We start from the raw sequence: 20,846 nt of genomic DNA on the forward strand, positions 1-20,846 counted from the left end.
AACAACATCACTGCAGGCTTCAACATGCCTGTGTTTACGATTAGAAATGTCAAACAAATTTCGCTTATGTAGGCGATTGTAGACCGTAGCCCGAATCTGTATCTGTATGCATGAGACTGTCTGAATACTGGCAGAATTCACAGTTTTGTTGTAAAAAGAGCCACATTATGCAGAAGAATAATTTGCTGTTATGCGTGTTTGTCAGAGCCTGCAGTCGCTGTGTGACACGTGTTCGCTGCGAGCGCATCGTGACGAGCTGAACGCGCCATGAGAAAAGACCGGTAAAATCGATTCCCTATTTTCGTTTTCGAAACTTGTGTTGGTTGTGAAATCGATTTTTCGAACGTAAAGTGACAGCCCTAGTGGTCGCACCAGTGTGACCTCTAACAAAATTCAGTCGCACCGGCAAGAAAAAAAAAGGATGAAAATGCAACCGCAGCTGACGAACAGGACGTGAAACAGCTCAACCGAATGAAACAGAACACCGGACTCTTAAGTGTGTGAAACGAGTGTTACCTGGCCTTGCGATGCGCGTCGATCTCGTCTGCGCCTGGCGTGGGGTTGAGCGTGGCATTGAGCTCCGCCTGCTCATCGTGCTGCTGCAGGTAGAAGGCCTTCAGAGGGTTCATGGTCCAGTCAAACAGAGGGTCGTACAGCAACACCTGCACACACACACACACACAAAATCAAACATTACTCTACCGACGAATGACACCTGTCAGGTGTGAGATGGGATAAATGAATCTGTTTACCTCCACAATGGTTAACAGGGCTTCCTGAGAACTCCTCATAACTTCCATTGTTTTCTCACAACATCTAAAAAAAGATAATAATTGTTCAGTTCCTTTCACAGAAATTGATTATAATGTCACAAAACATCAAGAGTCCCATTTTGGTGTTTTTACACTTGATTCATTTCAGTTATAGGCTTCAGAGTAGGTTTAGAGATGACAAAACCCAGTTTAGATCAGGTTCAGTGGGTTCAAATGTGAGAACACCTCCTTAAGACTGACCTCCGGAAGACGCCCTCCACCCCTGTGATGCCCATCCCATCCACGATGTCCCGAGACAGTCTGAAGGGAACCGTCTCAGGGGTGGGCAAGATTTTACCCTGCTCAAACGCAACACCTGTGCGGAGAGACGATGAAGGTGGAAATGTAAAAAGAGCCAAGACCTTCTGAAGCGTTAGTTTTCGGTGTACACATACCGAGGTCAATGTGGACCAGTTCTGCAGTCTGTTCATCAATGAGAATGTTCTGAATGTGCCGATCGCCCAGGCCGACGATGTAACCCACTGTCAGACACAAGACACATCACTACTTTCACATCATTCACATGATTGTCTATGAAATTCAGGGAATAATATTATTATATTATATTTTAAAGGGGTTCGGAAAATCTGAGGCCAGATGTATCTCTGGTCTGTCCCACAGAAATGAACTTTTCCATTAATATTGGAACAGAATTGATTTCCAGGGGGATTTTTTTATTTTTACCTTTGTAATTATCTAATTAATGTATCCGTGTTGCCCTCTACGTCAAATAGGCCTACATACATTTAACCAAGTACTTCAATCAATCAGAATACTACAGACCATTATCAATAAAATGTTATCAACATTAACAAAAGCCATCTTTACAGCTAAGGTAAAACAGAAGCTGCATCTGACATAGCATTAATGTTTATTACACAGACCAGGGTTCGTACAGATACTGTAAAATGAAATTCCAGGACTTTCAAGGACTTTTCAAGCACTACTTGTTTGGTTTTCAAGGGGTCGCACTTATCAAACAATAGCTTTAGTGTTTTTTAAGGATTTTTTAAAACTCAAATTACAGATATAAGGTATCCAAAGTACAACTTACAACATATTTAATGTTCGAGAACATTTATAATGGCTATTATTGTTCAATAAATAATATTTTATATCAATGTTGGTGTACCGTATCGAGAAAAGGTCTGATGGGGGTTTATCATACGGGCTGCAGTGTTCATTTTGCGTGAAAAGATTGCATTTGTGAATTTGACAACAGAAACATCTGTGATTGGATTTAATGCTCAATGCTGCATCTAAATGTCATGTCACAATCAACATTTTCATTAATTTCATGACAGGCTGTATTAGATTTATTTAGAAATTGTACAGAGGCATTTTCTGCCCCCTTATCTTGAATTTGGAGACCATTTTTGTTCATTTTGGGTGTATTTTGCCCCAAGCCCCCGTTATTTTCTGACCCTGCATGTCACCAATAATCAGTTTATGGTCAAATGGAAAACTTGTCATGGTGTTGTGTGTATGAGTACCGATAGAAGAGGTGGCCACACTGCGAGTGTACGCTAGCTGTCTCTCCAGCCACACTGCAGGATCTAGGAAGCGCTCCATGCAAAAGTATCGGAATACTGGCCGGAATTTCTGGCACACCTCTGTGAAAGCCTGAAGTTTGTCATCGAATTCCAGCCTTTGAGCCTCCTACATCATCACAACGAGAACATGAGTCAAATATTTCAGTTTTTTTTAAAGACAATCCCTAATATTACAAACAAACAGGTCATAGTAAAATGCCAGTAAGAATGAATTGCAGGATGACAAATGAAATAAGGCAATAAAATCCAGTACCATCATTTTCTTGCGACAGGACATGTTGGCCCAGTCTTGTGGGCGGAAGCGCTTGTGTGCCCCCTTCTGTGGGTCCACCAGGAACTCTCCAATGGGCACAGTACCAGAACACCACTCCAAAACACCACTGCGCTGGGAAAACGGCACCACCTGGTACAAACACATGGCTCAGTGTTGATAAAGTCATTTGCATATTAATTACAGCTCTAAAAGCTATTTTACTTGACTCAGTAAGCGCACACACATTGTCAATTTGTGCATTAAATCGTGTATTCAAATCGTTTAATGCACAGCTAGCCGTGGGTTAACCTGCTTATATAATGGTTAACAAGTTAAAGCTGCTATTGATGTTTGCAGCGCAATATTTGACAAGTTTTTTTTCTTCTTTCAGTTATTGCTCATTAGATCTAGCATTCTGCTCACTTTAAATCAGACATAGAGATGAAGCAGTGTGGCAAGATTACTTTTATTTGATTTATAGCATTTGTTTGCATTAATTATTGAGAGAGAGAGAGAGAGAGAGAGAGAGAGAGAGAGAGAGAGAGAGAGAGAGAGAGGCGTGTGTGAATTACCAGCATCTCTCTTCTACCAATGAAGCTGTGAGTTTAATTACTTCAAAAACAGTGACGCTACCCCCTCATCGCTTATAAATATAATGTAGCAATTCAGAAGCAAAGCTATTTTATTCATAAAAGCCACAGGGCAATGTTGATACGATTCTGTGCGTCTGAATGTTTCTCCGTGTGCGAGTGCGATTCAATGAAAGCAGCGCATTAATATAGAACGGTGATTAAACTGACTGGAACTACCTGTGTAATAAAGTCCCCCTGTGGAGAAAATCAAGCTTTTAATGTTGTTTATATGTCTTAAGTGTTAAATGTTTTTAATATGTTTTAAGACAAACCATGTGCAAATTCATAAGTCAATACCATTGCTGCGTATTTTCTCTTGAGTATTGTCTCAAAAACGTGGTTTGACGTCACAAACTACCTTGTAACCAATCAGATCAACGTGTGATCGTCAACGAGTGGATCTCTGAGCTGGAGTGAGTGAGTGGAGGCGGGGCTCATTTGCATATTCATAGAACCGCGTATACTAAATGAGGCAAGGGTGTAGAGTTACATTCAAGCTATTTTAAGGCATGAAGACTTTTTTTTCAAGAAAAAAAAAACTTTTAAATATGTAATTTTAGTGATCAAAGATGAGTTTTAAGGGATAAAATGATTGACTACAGGGGGACTTTAAAAGATTTTAATGCACAACTTTTCAGCCAATTGAGTATTCAGGCAGACCATGGTATTAAGTTTTTAAGTGTATGCACATAAAGCTTAAATCATAGACATCATCAAAACATCTGCTGAATACTGTTAATGAATGTTTTAGTTAATAAAACCAGATGTGCTATCAGGATAGTGTATGAAAGGTGTCTTTACTTTGTAACGGCGGATGTTGAGTTTCCTCTTGCGGGTTTCTGCATTGCGCTGGAGAAGAGTGGAGCACATATGAAAGACCTGCTGCATCACTGCGTCCTGCCGCAGATCATCCTGACCCTGTGTCAGAACACATTACCTCACTTCAGATTCAGTTATTAACAACACTGACAAGTTTTAAACAAGTAAGAAGATTAAGACATGTGCAAGTGATTTTGTCCCCACTCTGTATTTAAAACAAACGGAGGGGTTCTCCAGGATTTTAGTGTCCAAATACTTGAAAAAGAAAAGAAAAGAAAAAAAAAACACAAAACAACTAATAGGAAATCAGCTTTTTGACTGGATGTTTATTATTAAAGGCACACTATGCAGTTTCTGTTTTTCTCAAACGGCGCCCCCTAGAGTCGCTGTGGAGTGCTTGTATTTAACGTTACTGTCGTAAATACCACTCACGCAGAGCCGTCTCTGCACTCTTCCGACCGTGCTTTCTTCGGCGACTCTGCCGTGATTCACGTCTGAATGCGTGCTAGTGTCTTCCATAGAAGCTGCTTCATATGTTGTTGATGTATGTGACGTTGTGCCGTAAAGCAAGTCGTGATTCTCGCGAGATTTGGCGGGAGCCACCTTTCAAACCTGCATTGCTGGTTTTGCCAGCGGCTTTGCTATCGGGATGATTCGCCCTACTACAAGTTCGTTTACCATTGAAATGATTTCAAAGCTGTTATATTAAGGTACAAATCTTGCATAGTGTGCCTTTAAGAAAAAAGAAAAACTGGTGATGGTGTTCTTGGATAACCAGACCTTGACTAGCTGTCTCCTGCTCTTGCCGTCTGAACCCACACAGTCGATTATTTTGGGTAGGTTGACACCTCCAGCAAGGTGAAAGTGAGGTTTGAATGACCTGACAGTCACAAGGTCTTCATATTTGCCTGATGGGTCCACCTGAAAGAAACGGCCACACACACAACAACAGACTCAAGTAACCACATCACAGAGCACAGGCTTCTCTGACAAGAAAGAAGATCTTTCAGTGATCATGTGTCACCTTGATGTCCATGGTGGGAATGACGACGTCATTGAGGTCTTTGATTTGCATGATGGGTTGTTCCGGTGGAATAGGTATGGCTTCTGCACAGAAAAGACCATCTTATTTAATAATAAACAGTCTGTAGTCAGTATATAACATTTATAACGTTGACCATTTTGACTCTAAGTTTATAAGAACCACTTGCCTGAAAGTCACCATGAATCAAAATTTACAATTCTTGTTTTTTATGGAATATTAATATATATATAATTTTTATTCAAGTTCCTCATAATCTTTAATGAAAATAACTTCCCCTCCCTCTTGCAGCTCATCTCTTCTCTTCTCTGATGATGTGTTTACTGGTGTGAGGGCGGAGCAACCTGTCACTCACATGAGATCCACCAATAGCAAACCACAACAATCCAATAGATTTCCAATGGACAAGATCAAGTCCCGCTTGTTCGAGAGGCACGGTGCAAGAAAAGACTATTTTCGTTTCTTACCTACTTTAACAGCATGCTAAAGCACAATCCTGTAGTGTTATTGCACCCTATTAGTGTAAAGCTCTGATAGGAACCATAAAATAATATTGCTAATTAAATAACTACTAATTATTAAATTACCTGGTGCTTTTATCCAAAATGACTTAAAGTACAGGTAATACAAATTTTGTGGGTGAAAAATGGATCTTAAAACACTTATAAAAATGTGTAACAAATGGTCAGTAAAAGCAAGTGCCTAATCTTAAAAAAAAATATATATATATATTAGTCCACTTTAGGATATAATATATTGTATTTTAAATATGCAGTTTTTGTAATCATATTAAAATTTTAGACATGTCTAAAGGTTTAGTTTTAAACCATGATGTGTGTCACACTAAATAAACACTAAATACTAAAATAAACTAAATAAATAGATACAAATTATAATAATTACAATGTTTAAATAAAAATGTCAAGGTGGGTAACAATATTGACTCATTAATATTAACACTTTCACAACATTATGAGAATAAGAGTGGCCAGAATATTCACTTGGGTTTGGAATAACATAAAGGTTTAAATGTTGGTGAACTATTAAGTTGTCATCCCTCAGTAGAGGCTAGTTAGTTTGATAAGGGCTCTGACACTGATAAAATAATACTTCTCATATATTAACCCTCTGTGGTGTTTTTAGGGTTAAAAAAAGAAAAAAAACATTTGTGCAAACATTTGAACAGCAATTCAATTACTTTTTACTTTCTAAAATGAACTGAAAATCAAGTAACACTGAATTTGTACAATTATTGCTTAAAAATTTGAACCTTTAAGTGCAAACTGATAATGGGAATAGACAGGAAGTGAATGTCATCAGATGGCTGACTTTTACTCACTCTTTTCAGTTTTATGGCGACTGGCGTCCATGTATGCCAACGTGATGTAGGCATTGCAAAGTGCCTCAATGTCTTTGACCATCTTGGGTTTTTTTTTACGAACCATGTCGATGATCTTTCGAGCGACCTCGGCCCGTTCCTGCAGACCAACACATGTCATTAAGGTTAGTCAGGACATAGTGCTACTGTAAAACTAGATTTCTACATAGTATGTTTCCATGTTTTATTAACAGTTCATTATGAAAAACTAGTTTGGGACTGCTATTTAATAGCCTTCCCTTATACTGTTATTCATCAGAGTTAGAGATATTCTTACAGTTTATGAGTATGTTAAATAAAGTGGGACGGTACTTGTGTGTGTGTGTGTGTGTGTGTGTGTGTGTGTGTGTGTGTGTGTGTGTGTGTCAACTATTTTTGAGAAATAAATACTTGATTCAAATTCCTGAAAATTTAGGTCATGGCTTAATGACAATGGGAAAATGTGCGTCCCGTGGCCAAACCAGTTGAGAACCACTGATTTAGACTTTATAGCTAGACATGAAAAACTCCTAGAGCAGAGCAGAAATATCTTCTCATAACAAATGTTTAGCCAATGCAGCCAAAACGTAAAAGACTTATGATTATGTCTTCTGTGTTTTATACCAAGTCCAGAGGTGAAGGTTGGCGGGCACTGCTCTTGGATAGACGACTGCGAGAGAAACTCTCATCCTTGTTGGCGTTGACCAGTGCCAAAATGATGAAGAGAGTGTGGTGGGGGTGGTCAGTGGATGACTGACAGATCAGCTGATGACAGAACATATGTCAGTTGTGCGTCTATGGTAGATTTCACTTATGAGGTTCAAATTCTGAATAAAAGTAAAGGAAAATGTTACCTGGTTTAGAACATGATGGAAGCCCACGTCCTGCGAGGTCACGGAACTGGACACTTTAGTGCCCATCCGAGCAGCCAACTGGTACATCAGGGGCAGGAACTTATATGATGGGATTTTCTTTACACCACTCTAATAAAAGCACAAACACAGGTTACAACACAGAATCTTGATCGTATTTAGAGACTTTCATCTCTGCTTCCTCCGTACTTCTGGGAGATGTTGTCATACCTTCATCATGTCATTCACGGTCTTGACATCTGAATTCTCCAGCCAGAGGGAGGCCAGTCTGAAGACCCAGGTGTCGTGTTCTTCTCCCAGCTCCAGGCACTGAATGTAGTTCTCCACGGCCTTGAGAAGGAAGCGGTTGAGGTCGGACTGTAGGTTAGCCAATGCCTTGACGTCCAGCTCTAGTTCTCTCTGAACTTTCACTGTGTATCTGCACATGAATAAGAGACGTGTTTAACACTTTGTGTATGTGTCACTGGTGAGCAAAAGATTTCTAAAAAAGGTAGTTTCATGCTGACCTGTTGTTGCCGACCTTCCTCTCCCGCATCAGGTCCACTTCCTCCTTGGCCTTCTCCAGGAGAGCATGCTTGTTCTCAAACTCGGATGACTTCATGTAGTTTTCGATGCTCTGGTACTGTGCGTCAGAAAAACGGGCCAGCGAAAGGAAAGCCTGGGTCTTCTGGCTCTGGAGTTTAGCGTCTGAATCTCCACAGTGGTCCTCAATGACCTCCACAGCCTATCCAACAACACATCATTCAACATCACTTTCAACTGTAAAAAAGTATTTAAAGCTACACTGTGTAGGATTTTCTCCCATCTGGCGGTGAAATTGTTTATGACTACTTACTGAATATTACTTTCTAGCCCCTCCCATTCCGAGGGCGTTTTAACTCCTACGGTGGCCGTATTATTTCAAATCTGCCGGCAGTCGCGAGTAATCTCCCTCTCGTATTCGTCACGGTGCCACTGAGTGTCAAAACGCGAAAGGCGAAGCTTGAATTTCCAGGTATGTCCCTCTTTGGCTAATGTATTTTCAAGATGGATGCGCAACATGGCTGCCGCCATTCGAGCGACTCGCTCGTATGTATTATAAATGGAAGATTCTACGCTTACGAGAACTCTTGATTAGTTGGTAGAAGTAATTACACATTAATGAGCACATATCATTTTGAAAGAACAAAGTGTTTTTTGCTAAGAATCAACTTAAAAAATTACACAGTGTAACTTTAAGAAATATAATATAATAATAAAAATGATCGTGTAAAAACAAATTGCCGCACATACATTTACACATTTATTAAGCACATACATTTAATTAAATTGCAGCCTTTGCGATTTGACATCACATCTTGACTACTGCAATGCTCTCTTTTTGCTCAACGCTCTTCCCAATAATTTAATCAATAGGCTCCAGAACATTCATAATTCTGCTTTAATGGATCTCACCTTTCCCAAACAGTGTTCTCATATCACCCCCATCCTCCGCAATCTACACTGGCTGTCTGTTTCCTATCAAATCCAATATAAATTCCTCCTCATCATTTTCAAAGCTCTCCACTGCCACTCTACAATATATTTATGATCTCCGTCACCCCACGTCGCTCGCTTATGTCTTCCAGTAAGGGTTCTCTTGTTACACCCTGCTTTAAGCTGTCAATATTTGGAGGTAGGCGTTCAGTGTTGCCGCTCCCAAATTGTAGAATTGTACAATCGCTCCGGGACATCTCCAATATCCCTGACTTCAAGAGAACTGAAAACCACCTCACTGTAAAAAATCTAACCTCCCCAACTCAAAATTTTCTAGTGACTGGTCAATACAACAATGGAAAAATACAATTGAATTTTTCAATTGGCCCAAGTGAAATTCTGTAAATTATCAAATTAAATTTACAGAATTTCACTTGGGCCAATTGAAAAATTTAGATGTGACCAGTCACTAGAAAATTTTGAGTTGGGGAGGTTAGATTTTTTACAGTGCTCTTCCTTTAATGATTTTGTGTGTGTTGCTGTACTATGCACTTGTACTCTCCTACTTTATTGTTGTATTTTTCCATTGTTGTATTGTAAAGCGCCCTTGAATTGGCAGAAAGACGCTATATAAAATAAACATTATTATTATTATTATTATAATAATACCAGGTTTTTGGTTTTATTTTGATTAAACATGCAGCCCTACTTTGATATTTACAGAATTGTGTTATAAAGCTTATTCTATATGAATATCATACGTAATGACACTAGAAAAGAAATAGTGCACACTTAGACTACTTATATGTCACTGAATTCCTTTTATTTCCCATCATGCCTTGCAGAATATATGAGCACTTTACCCTCTCCAGATATTTCTCCAGTATGACAGCAGGGCTCTCCAGACAGGATTCAGCCAGCCAGCTTCCACACAGTCTCAAACACTCAGAATACACCGGCACCACAGCAGGGTTCACACACACCTGCTCACACAAAGATGTCTGTGTTATTCAGCAGATATGCGAGTCCTTGGCACATTTGGCATTATCTACACCTGTGTAATGGACTATAGAAGCCACCTTAAGCACACTTTCAACTCACCAGTTCCTCTAGTTTTTGGATCATCTGTTTGAGGAGCCCCAGAGCCAGCCCGTGTTCCTTCTTCACCCAGAACACCTGAGCCTCCTCCAGCTGGCAGGCCCATGAGCGGCTGCCGACGCCACCACTGACTAGGCTGTGCTGCTTCATGTGGAAAACGGCTCGCTCGGCCAGCTAGAACAACATATGCATGACATACGCCTTTGCATTATATAAGAAAATACCATAAATGGGGCATTTTATTTCATGACAGAGCACAAACACACTTTTCAGGTAAAATATTTCACAAAAAAGTTTGTTAGGTATTAATATATGAAGCAAAAGTCTTATTGCTCAAAATGATGATTGATTTATACAACTATATGTATACCCAAGTTTACAGGGATACAGTACATACAGTACACTCATGTTACTCAATTCTGGCTTTTTTCTCGCAATTGCGAGTTTATATCTCGCAATTATGACATCTTTTCTCAGAACTGTGAGATATAAACTTGCAATTGCGAGTCCAATTATATTAAAGTCCAATTCTAAGGAGAAAAATATATCACACATACACATCACACTTTTTTCCTCAGAATTGCGAGTTTATATCTCACAATTCTGACTTTATAACACGCAATTGTGACTTTATATCACGCAATTCTGAGATAAAAAGTCGCAATTACCTTTTTTATTTTTTATTGTGGCGGAAACAAGTTTCCATCGACAGACTGTGTTCATACAGAATCTGAACTATAACCTTTTACCCTGGTACTTCTGTGATCATTTGAATCATTGTAACACAAAAATGATTATACTGTGTGGTTAAAAAGACTGTGGACGCAGATCTGAATCAGTGTGATCGTACTTGTCGAAGGTTTAATAGACAGAGCCGAATCGTTGTCATATAGGAATAAGATCGCGTGGGTGTTTGAATCGAGATCACAATCTTTTAACGATTAATTGTGCCGCTCTATCATCCAGGGATAAATTAAACATTTATATATAATACATCCTACTTTACCTGCATACATACAGCATACTCAAGTAAAGCAATATGTAGTATATTAAATCTTTGCTACCTGATCGTTTATATCGTATCAAAATGTGAATTGTTTATTGCTCAGCTCTATATATAAAGCTGGACATATAACCAAATTTATCCACACATATATGGTACACTATATATATATATATATATATATATATATATATATATATATATATATATATATATATATATATATATATATATATAGCTAATCTACCTGATTTTTTATTTCATTGCAAAATTGTGTATTGTGTAGGGCATGTATTATGTGTACTATATAGCAAACATCATGATTTTCTGTTTAAAACAATGTGTATTGTGAAAAATGCTATACAAATTCATTTGACTTGTTCATATGATAATATAATGCACAACTACACCAATGACACATGAGTCTGGCTAACTGACACACAGACACGGGCAGACCTGTGTGTTTCCTGCAGAACGAGCCAGCTTGCACAGCTCCATCAGGTGGGAGGAATAGGCAGAAAGCAGGTATTTCTTCTTCTCTGGGTCCGTCTCTGAGGAAATCAGTGTTTCCTGTACGGAGGAGCGCAAGGCTAAGACGGGCTCCACCAGACTGAAGTCACTGTCGCTCAGGAGATCCGAGTGCTGTTGCCACTTCCTGTAGACGTCATTGAGGCTGGAGTCAGTTACAGGCCTGGCAAGAACAGAAACATACTATATATTAATATACAGTCATACAGTCATATACACTCATTTCTTGTATTTGGATCTATAATCAAAAAAAAAAAAATCACTTATTTTACCTTTTTTAAGGGAAAAGTAATTAAATGACAGTAATTAATTACTTAATCATGCATTACACCCAACACTGCAGCTATGTATGTGTGATATCATGTTGTTATTTTTTTAACATTAAGGGTCAAAGCACTTCCAGATCTCACAAAAAAAAAGAGTAAAGTTCTTGCATTAACATGAGGTTGCTTTAAATAAAAAAAATAAAAAAAACTGCATCTGCTTTGTAAAACAGATTTTTAAATATTGTTTATGTCTAAATAAAAAACTAAAACGATCCGTTTGCATTTCCATTCATATCAATAAGACTCAATACTTCTTTTGTTGATCCCTGAGGGGAAATTAAAGTGTTAACAGAAAGAACAAGACAAAACAAAATAAACAATACAATCAATACTCACAATAACTCAAGAATATTTATCATTACAGAGTACCATGCAAAGAGCTAATTATCAATGTAAACTCAAAAACACCTACACTCACACACAGACACACTTACGCTCTTATATTGCATTATACTTTAACCGCCAAACATATGCCACTCATGTTCTTAGTCCAAGCCAAAAAATAGTTTTATAGTTTTTGTTAATGATAATGATAATAACCCTGTGCAGAACCCTGCAGAAGTATATCAGATACTCAGTTCTGCTGGCAAGCTGATCACTTGAACCTAACATCACGTGACTAACGACTACATACTCATGAAAATTAGGGCTGTGCTGATTGGCTGAGGAACATTTACAAGCCATTAAACTGCCATGTCATCAGAGAATCATATTTTAAGTGACTGTCAATGAGAAAGATGCTCTTTGCACCCAGATAGTTTAGTCACAAAAGCTACATAGCACAAATTTGACCATGACTTGATAGAAACATATACAATAACATTTAGAATCTATGAAAATTTGACTCTAAAGTTCTTAAATTCCTCAGGAAAAAAAATCAAGTTTCAAGATTTGATATGATACTCAATTATCATATCAAATCTTAAAACCTTGAAATCTTGAAAATTGATAGAAGTCTTTAGAGTCAAATTGTCAGAGTGTAGAACCCTGCAATAGTGCTTCAGGGAATAGTGCTTTTGCTTCTATGACTGTAACGTGACCTGGAGAAAAGCTCCTCGACGCCCCGCAGCTCGCTGATCCTCTGCAGGTTACAGAGAGCGGGATACAGTGAAGACACGGCCTCCAGACTCCCACGACACAACTCCTCCACCTCATGACCTCTGGCAGAACAGGCAAACACACACAGGTCACATGGATGATGCCTCGTGGACAGGATCTATATTCGTAAGTGTTACTCAAGTCATAAAGTGAGGACAACAAGTATCCACAAAAACATCCACTTATTTTACCAGTGTAGAGGCCCATTCTCACCAAGAATGATAACTATGATGATAACTACATAAGCATCCACACCAATGCATAATATCATTGTTTATTATAAGAGCGCGCTGCAGCTTTGTCGTCTGCCACTTTAAACGATAAAACATTTTAAAGTCAGATGGGTTGAAAAGTTGAAAGTTATGAGTATTATCTAGTAATGTGCATTGTTATGTGAAGTCGTCAACTTTTTTCAGTTAAAGAAATTGTATAAACTGCAATCTATTCTTTTAACCAAAGACTTTGAGACTTGTTATGCATTCTTGTATTTCCACACGTTGGATTATTGTAATGTTTTATATTTAAGCATTAGTTGAATGCCTTCAGTATGTCCAAAATGCTTCAGCAAGACTTTTAACTAATACCAGGAAAAGCGATTATATAAGATCGTTGTTGATCTCTCTTCACTGGCTACCTGTAATATACAAAATACAATACAAGGTTTTAATGTTTGTCTACAAAGCACTGCATGATCGGGCTCCAAAGTATGTAATTTACGTACAACACTTTGGTCTACTTTTTTTGTGGTTTTGAAAGTGCTTGATAAATAAATTTTGAGTTGAGTTGAGAATATTACTACTTCATATTAGGTCACCATGATTTTACAAAGCAAGACATGTTCCTGGGCTGGGTCAACATATTTTGTTGATCCTGGAACAAAATTCCTGTCCAAAATGTGAATCCCAACCATAACCGCTCTGAAAATGATAAGCTGATGGTTCTTTTCCATGGTTCCATTTCCTGCTTCCGGTTCCATATCACTCACCATTTTACCTATGCATGTATGTATGTTTGTTTAGTTTAGTTATGTTTGTGATTTAGTTAATAAAACTTGTGCACAATATGTATCTGGTTCTGATTCTCTGCTAGCAACAAAGTCTATTTTGATTAATTGATTGTAATATTAATTTAGCTACATCAAGTTAATCCAATTAACTGACCCAAATATTAATAACTAATCATAACAATTTATGAGTTCTTATTAATATTTCCCCTTTGAGCTAACTCGTTACACCCTACCTCTAAACCTAACCCTACCCATAACATTTCCCTAAAATCAGAGGGAAATTATAGTGAATAACTGATGTAGAAGCATCTAACCCTGGTTGTAAGCCTAAACTTGACATAAACTGTAAACTTGTCCCTCAAATCTGATTGGTTGATTGAAATGTTGTTCCAGGATCTACAATGATGTTGATCTAGGAACATGTTGCACTTGGGTGAAATTGGGTTTCACCTTCCTATACGCAGAGTACTCATTCTGTACTGTACGCATTAGCCACTTACCTTCTAAAAGAGGGCAATAAATCGCGGTTAAATCAAATAATAGATATTTAATAATCGCGACAGGCCTTGTTATCGTTCTAATTGTGGTGTGGACGTCCCTATTGTCATTGAATTAGAACGATTAATAGTTATTGTTATAGTTATTATCGTCCTTGGTGTGTGAACAGGGCTTAACACAGTGTAAACTGGTTACCTGGCGTAGTTGAGGGTTTGCTCAAACAGGGACAGTTCTCTATCTCTCAAAGCTTGGAGGGCATTGAACAAGGACTCGTTGATGCCAGGCTTCAGCTTCTCATTTCTGAAAAACGAGAGAGGGTAAAAGTGCAACTGAAAAAAACCTTCACTACAGTTGAAAGTAAGTAATGATTATAATTCCGTTCCATGGTTAAGGTGGCACTGCGCGAGTTCGGACACTCGGGAGGTTTGTGAGCCATTGCACACTTTACGAGTCAGTTAACCTGATAATCTCATCAAAACAGCTGGTACACGGCACGACTGTATTACAGGGTGAGCCGGCGGCGATCACACAAGCTTTTGCGCTGAACACGAAGATTCACGGAGCTTTCAATGTTGCTGCTCTAGCGTCAGATAGAAAAAAGAGAGAAAATAAAAAGACGAGTGTGAAAATGACGCATCTGCAGAGAACGACGCAGCCATTCCTTTCAACAAAAACAACTAGAGAGTGTATTTGTGTGTGTCAGTGTATGCGCATGCTAGGGATCTATAATAATCTTCATGGATCTAGCCCAGGGGTATTCAATTAAAGTTCCAAGAGGTCCGGTCTCTATATTTCCTTCCCAGTGGAGGTCTGGACAATACTTTCTTGAACAGTTATACATTTCCATCGAGGCACTAAAAAAATTAACCTAAACACTCAAAATAATCATCAAAGATGAGAATTTCGGGCCCATAGAGCCAAAACAGTGATTTTTACAAAAAATGTATCCAAAAAAGTTAATATTTCTACCAACTGGATATGAATATAAAAAGGTTAGATCAGATGTTTTAATAGGCTATTTTTATTTATTTTACATTTAGACACCTACGTGTATATGGCACATTGAAGGCCTTGGGACTGAGAAAACAAACATATGTTCAGGTTTACCTCTTAATAAAAGTATGACCATTTTTATATCTTGCTCAAAGCAATAACCTACTAAAAACAATGAACAAAGTCTAATAATCAAAACTCTCATCATGAGGACAAAACAAAGTTAACTAGTAATTTAAAAGTTTTTTTTGTCTTTCCTTGCCATCTCTAAATAATTTTCCAAAATTATATTATGAAATGCTCTTCATATGCTGATTAATAATTCTAAATGTATGAAAAACCGTCAAAAGACGCCACAGATTAACTGGTTTAGTTAAACCATCAGAATCATCTGAATGACAGATCAAAATAATTGTATTAGCAATTCTCATTTCTCATTTTCTGCAGTGTTTTAGCAAAAGTATCTATTTTGCTGCTCACCATGTTTCTGCTACTGTTGTTATTAAAATAACCGTGTTGTCTGCAGCCATCAATGTGGCGCTTTACGTTTTAAGCGAGGGAGAGAGAGACACACACAAGAAGGGAAAGAGCTTGAATGAAGCACTTTGGCTCTAGATAAACATATTATAGATATAGCTCTGTTGTTTTGATGCATTGCTCACTTCAATCTGTAGAAACGGTAAAATGGCGCAATTATGTCCCGCGGTCCCACTGATCTAGCCTATGAGACGTGGTTGTGTATGATTTGGCAATAGGGGACAGCCTATACACTGGTCAAAATCGTCCGACACATTTTTTAAACATGTTTGAAAATTATCGGGAGGTCGGGAGGTGCTTGTCTCGTTATTCCTCTCACACAATGCCAGCCACGACCATACGTGCATCAGCGACTTCCTCCGAGAGAAAAGACAGCAAACTTGTGTGCGCCCGGCTTTAAAGAGCGTTGATCCAAACACACACCTCTCAGGCAGGTCGCAGTCCCACTGTGTGCTTCTCCAGGCGGCCTGAAAGCGCAGCTCTCGGAGTTCAGGACTCCACTCCACCCCCTCTCTCTCCAGCCCGTGGAGATACGTGCGCAGAATGCCACACAAACCGAAGTTCTGCAGACCCTGAGAGAGACACACACCGACCGCTGTTACCCAGAGACCACCACTGTAAATCGCACCCTCATAATTTGGCAGAAGCTTCAACCGTACCTCTACTATGCCGATCTGTCGAGTGACCTCTGGGAGGTTGGAGTGAAGGTCATACGAAACCAAAGCCTTTTCCCACATGGCCTCATGTTCATACGTCCGAATTCTGGAGACCACACACACACACACACACACACACACACACACACACACACACAAAGAAAACATCAGCACCTTCACATTTAGATCTTAATTAGTAATAAAGTAAAAATAGCTACAGGGTAACACTACAATAAGGACCATTAATTAACATTAACTTACATAACAGCTTTGTTGACGTTAGTTAATAAAAATAAAAAACGGTAACACTTTACAATAAGGTTCAGTTATTAAACATTAGTTCATGTATTAACTAACATAAACTAACCATGAGCAATACATTTGTTACTGTTTTTGTTTACCTTTGTTAACGTTAGTTAATAAAAATACAGCTGCTCATTGTTCGTTCATGTTCGCTAGTGCGCTAACTAATGTTAACAAGATTTTAATAAAGTATTAGTAAATGTTGAAATTAACATTAACAAAGATTAACAAATGTTGTGTAAGTGCAGTTCATTATTTGTTAATGTTAACTAATGTAGTTAACTAATGTTAAATAATGAACCTTATTGTAAAGTGTTACCAAAAAAACTACTGTTAAACTACAATTTATGAAACTACATTTCATAAATTTCATGCATTTATGAAATGAAAAACAAGCAGAATGAATTTGTGTAAATTGTTTGTAAAGATGTTTTGATTTATATTTTTGGATTCATGAAAGTGTCTATTTTCAATTGGTGGAATTTTTTTTACGTGAACAAAATCATCTGAAAGCTTTGTTTTCTTTTAGGCAAACTGACACTGCATTTAACATAATGATATACAGTATAATGACCAAATTAATTGAAGTTAAATGTAAAAATAAAAAAAAACTTTAATAAACAAAAATGACTGAAAACACCTGCACTTTCTTTTTATTAAAGATACTATGGTAGTACTTTATTTTACAGTCCTGTTCCACATGAATATACTATGTATTTATTATAGTTATTACAATAACTGGGTCATAACTAGGTTCTAAATCTGAACCCGAACCTAACCTTAACCCATGTAGTTACCTTATAATAACCAGTACTTAAGGCATATGGCCAATTAGTCTCTTTTGCTTTTATGCAATATACTGGAGCCAAACCTGAGAAGGAAGTCCAGAAGATCCCACAGCAATCCTGCAGTAATTATGGGTGGTGATTATGCTAATTTGAATGAGCGTGTAAAAGTGCCCTATTTACGAATAATTGGAATTCATTACCGTTCACACGTTTAACTATCAAATCTACATAACATAAACAAAAATAGGTTAATGAAGCATTTGTGAACCCAAAGGAGTTTTGGGAAGGTCCTTTGTTTTGCACAAATTACTCTGAATTTACTACTTTATTTGTATATTTATTTGTTAATTCATATATGAATTCCTCATTCGGCCCATTGTGCATATACTGTATATTCATATTTACATTTATTAAAACAGCTGGGTTTATTTAAAAGATCATCTGTTGAGTTGAAAAGTCTCACCTAGTCAGAGGACTGATTAACTTCCCCCCTCCACATCCATACAGGCTGTCAGGTTCTCCAATGCACCTGTACACTTCAATCAGAAGATCCTGACACAGACCAATCAAAGTCTTACTGAACATCCCAGTGTTTTCTGCATTATAATCAGTGAAGGAGAGTGTGTGAGCGGTGCAGAGAAGTGGAGTTACAGTGGCTACGTTTACATGCAACCAGATAATCCGTTAGTAATGGGGTTGACGGCTCAATCGGACTGAAAGCCTTCATGTAAACGCCTTAATCGATCCGACTGAGCTCGATCCAAACAAAATTTCGATTGGATTGAAAGGGGTGGTTTATCCCTTTTCTAATCCGATCGAGAGAACATGTAAACACTTGATCGGATTGAAAACGGAAACTGAAAGGACTGCGCATGTGCAATGACGTTGAAATAGCGTAATGACGTATGACGCGCTGAACGAGCTGTTCTTCCAGTTGAATAAAGTGCCATATAAATGAGTGTCCCGTCATTCTGAAATTCTCCTTTCACAGCGTCTGTGAAGTGGAGCAGGACAACGGCCCACCAGTCCTTGTTTCCGATTCTCATCCACGTTCGGATTCATCAATTGGAATTAATTCAGTCCGATTGAAACAGAAGTTGTGCATGTAAACGTAGCCAGTGAAGAGTGGAGTTGACGCGCAGTGATGAAATGGCTGTCGCTCCACTTCGCTTCCAGGCTCTGATACCCATCATCACCCACCTGGAGACTGATGCCAGAGTCTTCTAAACTCTTCTCATTCACGCTGCTGATGGACAGAGTCTGGCTGCTCTCATCAAACGTGATCCGTCTCGACACTCGAGACTGTAAGCTGAGACAAACACATGCCATTGGTCACTATACGGCTCTTCAAACAACAACCGTTTATAAGCATGCCATTGGTCACTATACGGCTCTTCAAACAACAACCGTTTATAAGCAAGTCAGAGAGTCACTGGCAGTACCTTCGGCTCTGCTCCATGTTGGATCTGATCTTGTCCACGTAGATCTCAGAGTACAGGAGAGCGGTGAAATGGGCTGAACACACCTGGGCGGCTCCCGCCACCTCTAGGTAATTCAGATCCAGCCAGAAATTAGAGTCACACACCGTCCCATATTCATTACTTTAAAAAAAAAAAAAAAATGTTACAGTTTAAATCACAATTACTGCACTTTACAATGTAACAATGTACTTTAAATGAATAGTTCAACAAATTTTTATTGTCATTTACTCACCCTCAAGTTGTTCCAAACCTGTATGAGTTTCTTTCTTGTGTTGAACACAAAAGACAATATTCTGAAGAATGTCTGTAAGCAGACAGTTGATGGACCCCATTGACTTACATAGTAGAAAAAAGGCAAATAGTACATCGTACATCATTGACTTACATAGTAGGTCAATCAACTGTCTGGTTACCAAAATTGTTCAAAATATCTTCTTTTGGTTCAGCAGAAGAATACAGGTTTGGAACAACTTGAGGGTGAGTAAATGATGACAATAAAAAAATTTAAGTGAACTATTTCTTTAACTATTTAACCAGGTCTCATTACAAATGCTCAACAAAGCAGCTTTCTGTGGATCAGCACGGCGAAATTGCTTGACTAAATTGAACATGAGCAAAATCTGCGTGGAAATCCTCACGCAAAACTCTCGAGCAGCAATAAATGTTACCACCCCTAGGGGCAGTAGGGGTGCATGCATATTCAAAGCATCAAAATAAGTTGAAATTTGATAGAAATGAAACTTTGTCCAACCTTCCAGGTGCCACTGGGCGGCTCTGTTGTCTGAGATAGTCTATGACTGCCAGCATGCTGCGGAGTGAGGTTTTGTCTATCTGGCTCTGGTTGGCAACATCAATAATGTTCCCTGTTAAAACAGAAAAAAACGCTCACTTGTACAGAATAGAGAATCTCTAATAAGGCAGCACTGCAGCAGAGCAAGTTGTTATTGCCATATTAATGAAGACTAACAGGGTTTTGCACCTGAATCGGAGAGCATGGGGGTGGTGGGGCGGCTGGTGGGGGTGGAGGGTCTGCGGTACTGGCTGAAGAAACTCTGGATGTGTGTGGATAACAGCTGCCTCCAGGAACCCTCCACATCTCCCAGGAGGATATCATGAACAAAGAGCGGCAGCATCCTCTGACAAAAATCTGTGTTCACCTACAGCAATAAAGAAGTTGCTTTCCGTTTACACTAAAGCTTTTGGGTCAGACAAACACACATCAGCATTATACACTGGATCACCAAAATACAGCAACTTTTTCATCAGTGTACCTCGCATAAAGGTCTGGTGAGAAGCAGAGCTTCATTTCGGACCCCTCCACTGTCTAACAGGGCCATACACAGGTTCTTCAACCAGTCCTTGTGTCCACCAGGTGTCACTAGCCACAGGTCAGAGCTGTCCAGCCTGTCTCTGGACTCTGAGCTCACTTCCATGGTCATGATGGGCTCCTGTACAAAAGAGCAGATAAGTCCTATAAGGTGTGGACCGTAGTATGGGTTACTTTTATTACTACAGGTATCATTTTTTGTTGTAATTTGAAGATTTATTTATTAGGCTGTAACGATACCCTCATGTCACGATTCGATACATATCGCAATACTGAACTCACAATACGATATTATTGCGATACTCAAGACTTATGGTAAAAGGTTAACAAAAAATTTACTGTTGATTAAAATGCTAAATTTGGTTTTACATTGTGTGTGTAAATGAACAGGCTTGGACTTGGTACTGGA

At 38.6% G+C, this 20,846-nt stretch overlaps 1 protein-coding gene across 1 annotated transcript in view; it reads right to left on the minus strand.

Annotated features, from left to right (window-relative positions):
- Positions 1 to 20,846, minus strand: part of atm (ATM serine/threonine kinase) — a 59,205-nt gene that overhangs the window by 2,711 nt on the left and 35,648 nt on the right. Inside the window, exons 35-61 of the mRNA XM_084125408.1 lie at positions 20,382 to 20,558; positions 20,090 to 20,267; positions 19,862 to 19,973; positions 19,072 to 19,230; positions 18,830 to 18,938; positions 18,093 to 18,181; positions 16,542 to 16,644; positions 16,306 to 16,454; positions 14,548 to 14,652; positions 12,791 to 12,910; positions 11,353 to 11,587; positions 9,897 to 10,067; positions 9,659 to 9,778; positions 7,847 to 8,064; positions 7,551 to 7,758; positions 7,323 to 7,451; positions 7,093 to 7,233; positions 6,451 to 6,589; positions 5,094 to 5,176; positions 4,850 to 4,990; positions 4,052 to 4,168; positions 2,619 to 2,768; positions 2,306 to 2,471; positions 1,208 to 1,294; positions 1,014 to 1,128; positions 753 to 816; positions 517 to 662 (exon numbers count right to left, since the gene is read on the minus strand). Coding sequence (XP_083981534.1) covers positions 517 to 662; positions 753 to 816; positions 1,014 to 1,128; positions 1,208 to 1,294; positions 2,306 to 2,471; positions 2,619 to 2,768; positions 4,052 to 4,168; positions 4,850 to 4,990; positions 5,094 to 5,176; positions 6,451 to 6,589; positions 7,093 to 7,233; positions 7,323 to 7,451; positions 7,551 to 7,758; positions 7,847 to 8,064; positions 9,659 to 9,778; positions 9,897 to 10,067; positions 11,353 to 11,587; positions 12,791 to 12,910; positions 14,548 to 14,652; positions 16,306 to 16,454; positions 16,542 to 16,644; positions 18,093 to 18,181; positions 18,830 to 18,938; positions 19,072 to 19,230; positions 19,862 to 19,973; positions 20,090 to 20,267; positions 20,382 to 20,558 — 3,731 coding nt within the window. The remainder of the gene's footprint in view (positions 1 to 516; positions 663 to 752; positions 817 to 1,013; positions 1,129 to 1,207; positions 1,295 to 2,305; positions 2,472 to 2,618; positions 2,769 to 4,051; positions 4,169 to 4,849; positions 4,991 to 5,093; positions 5,177 to 6,450; positions 6,590 to 7,092; positions 7,234 to 7,322; positions 7,452 to 7,550; positions 7,759 to 7,846; positions 8,065 to 9,658; positions 9,779 to 9,896; positions 10,068 to 11,352; positions 11,588 to 12,790; positions 12,911 to 14,547; positions 14,653 to 16,305; positions 16,455 to 16,541; positions 16,645 to 18,092; positions 18,182 to 18,829; positions 18,939 to 19,071; positions 19,231 to 19,861; positions 19,974 to 20,089; positions 20,268 to 20,381; positions 20,559 to 20,846) is intronic.

This window comes from Abramis brama (assembly GCF_963993115.1).
Source record: "Abramis brama genome assembly, chromosome: 10".
NCBI lineage: Eukaryota > Metazoa > Chordata > Actinopteri > Cypriniformes > Leuciscidae > Abramis > Abramis brama.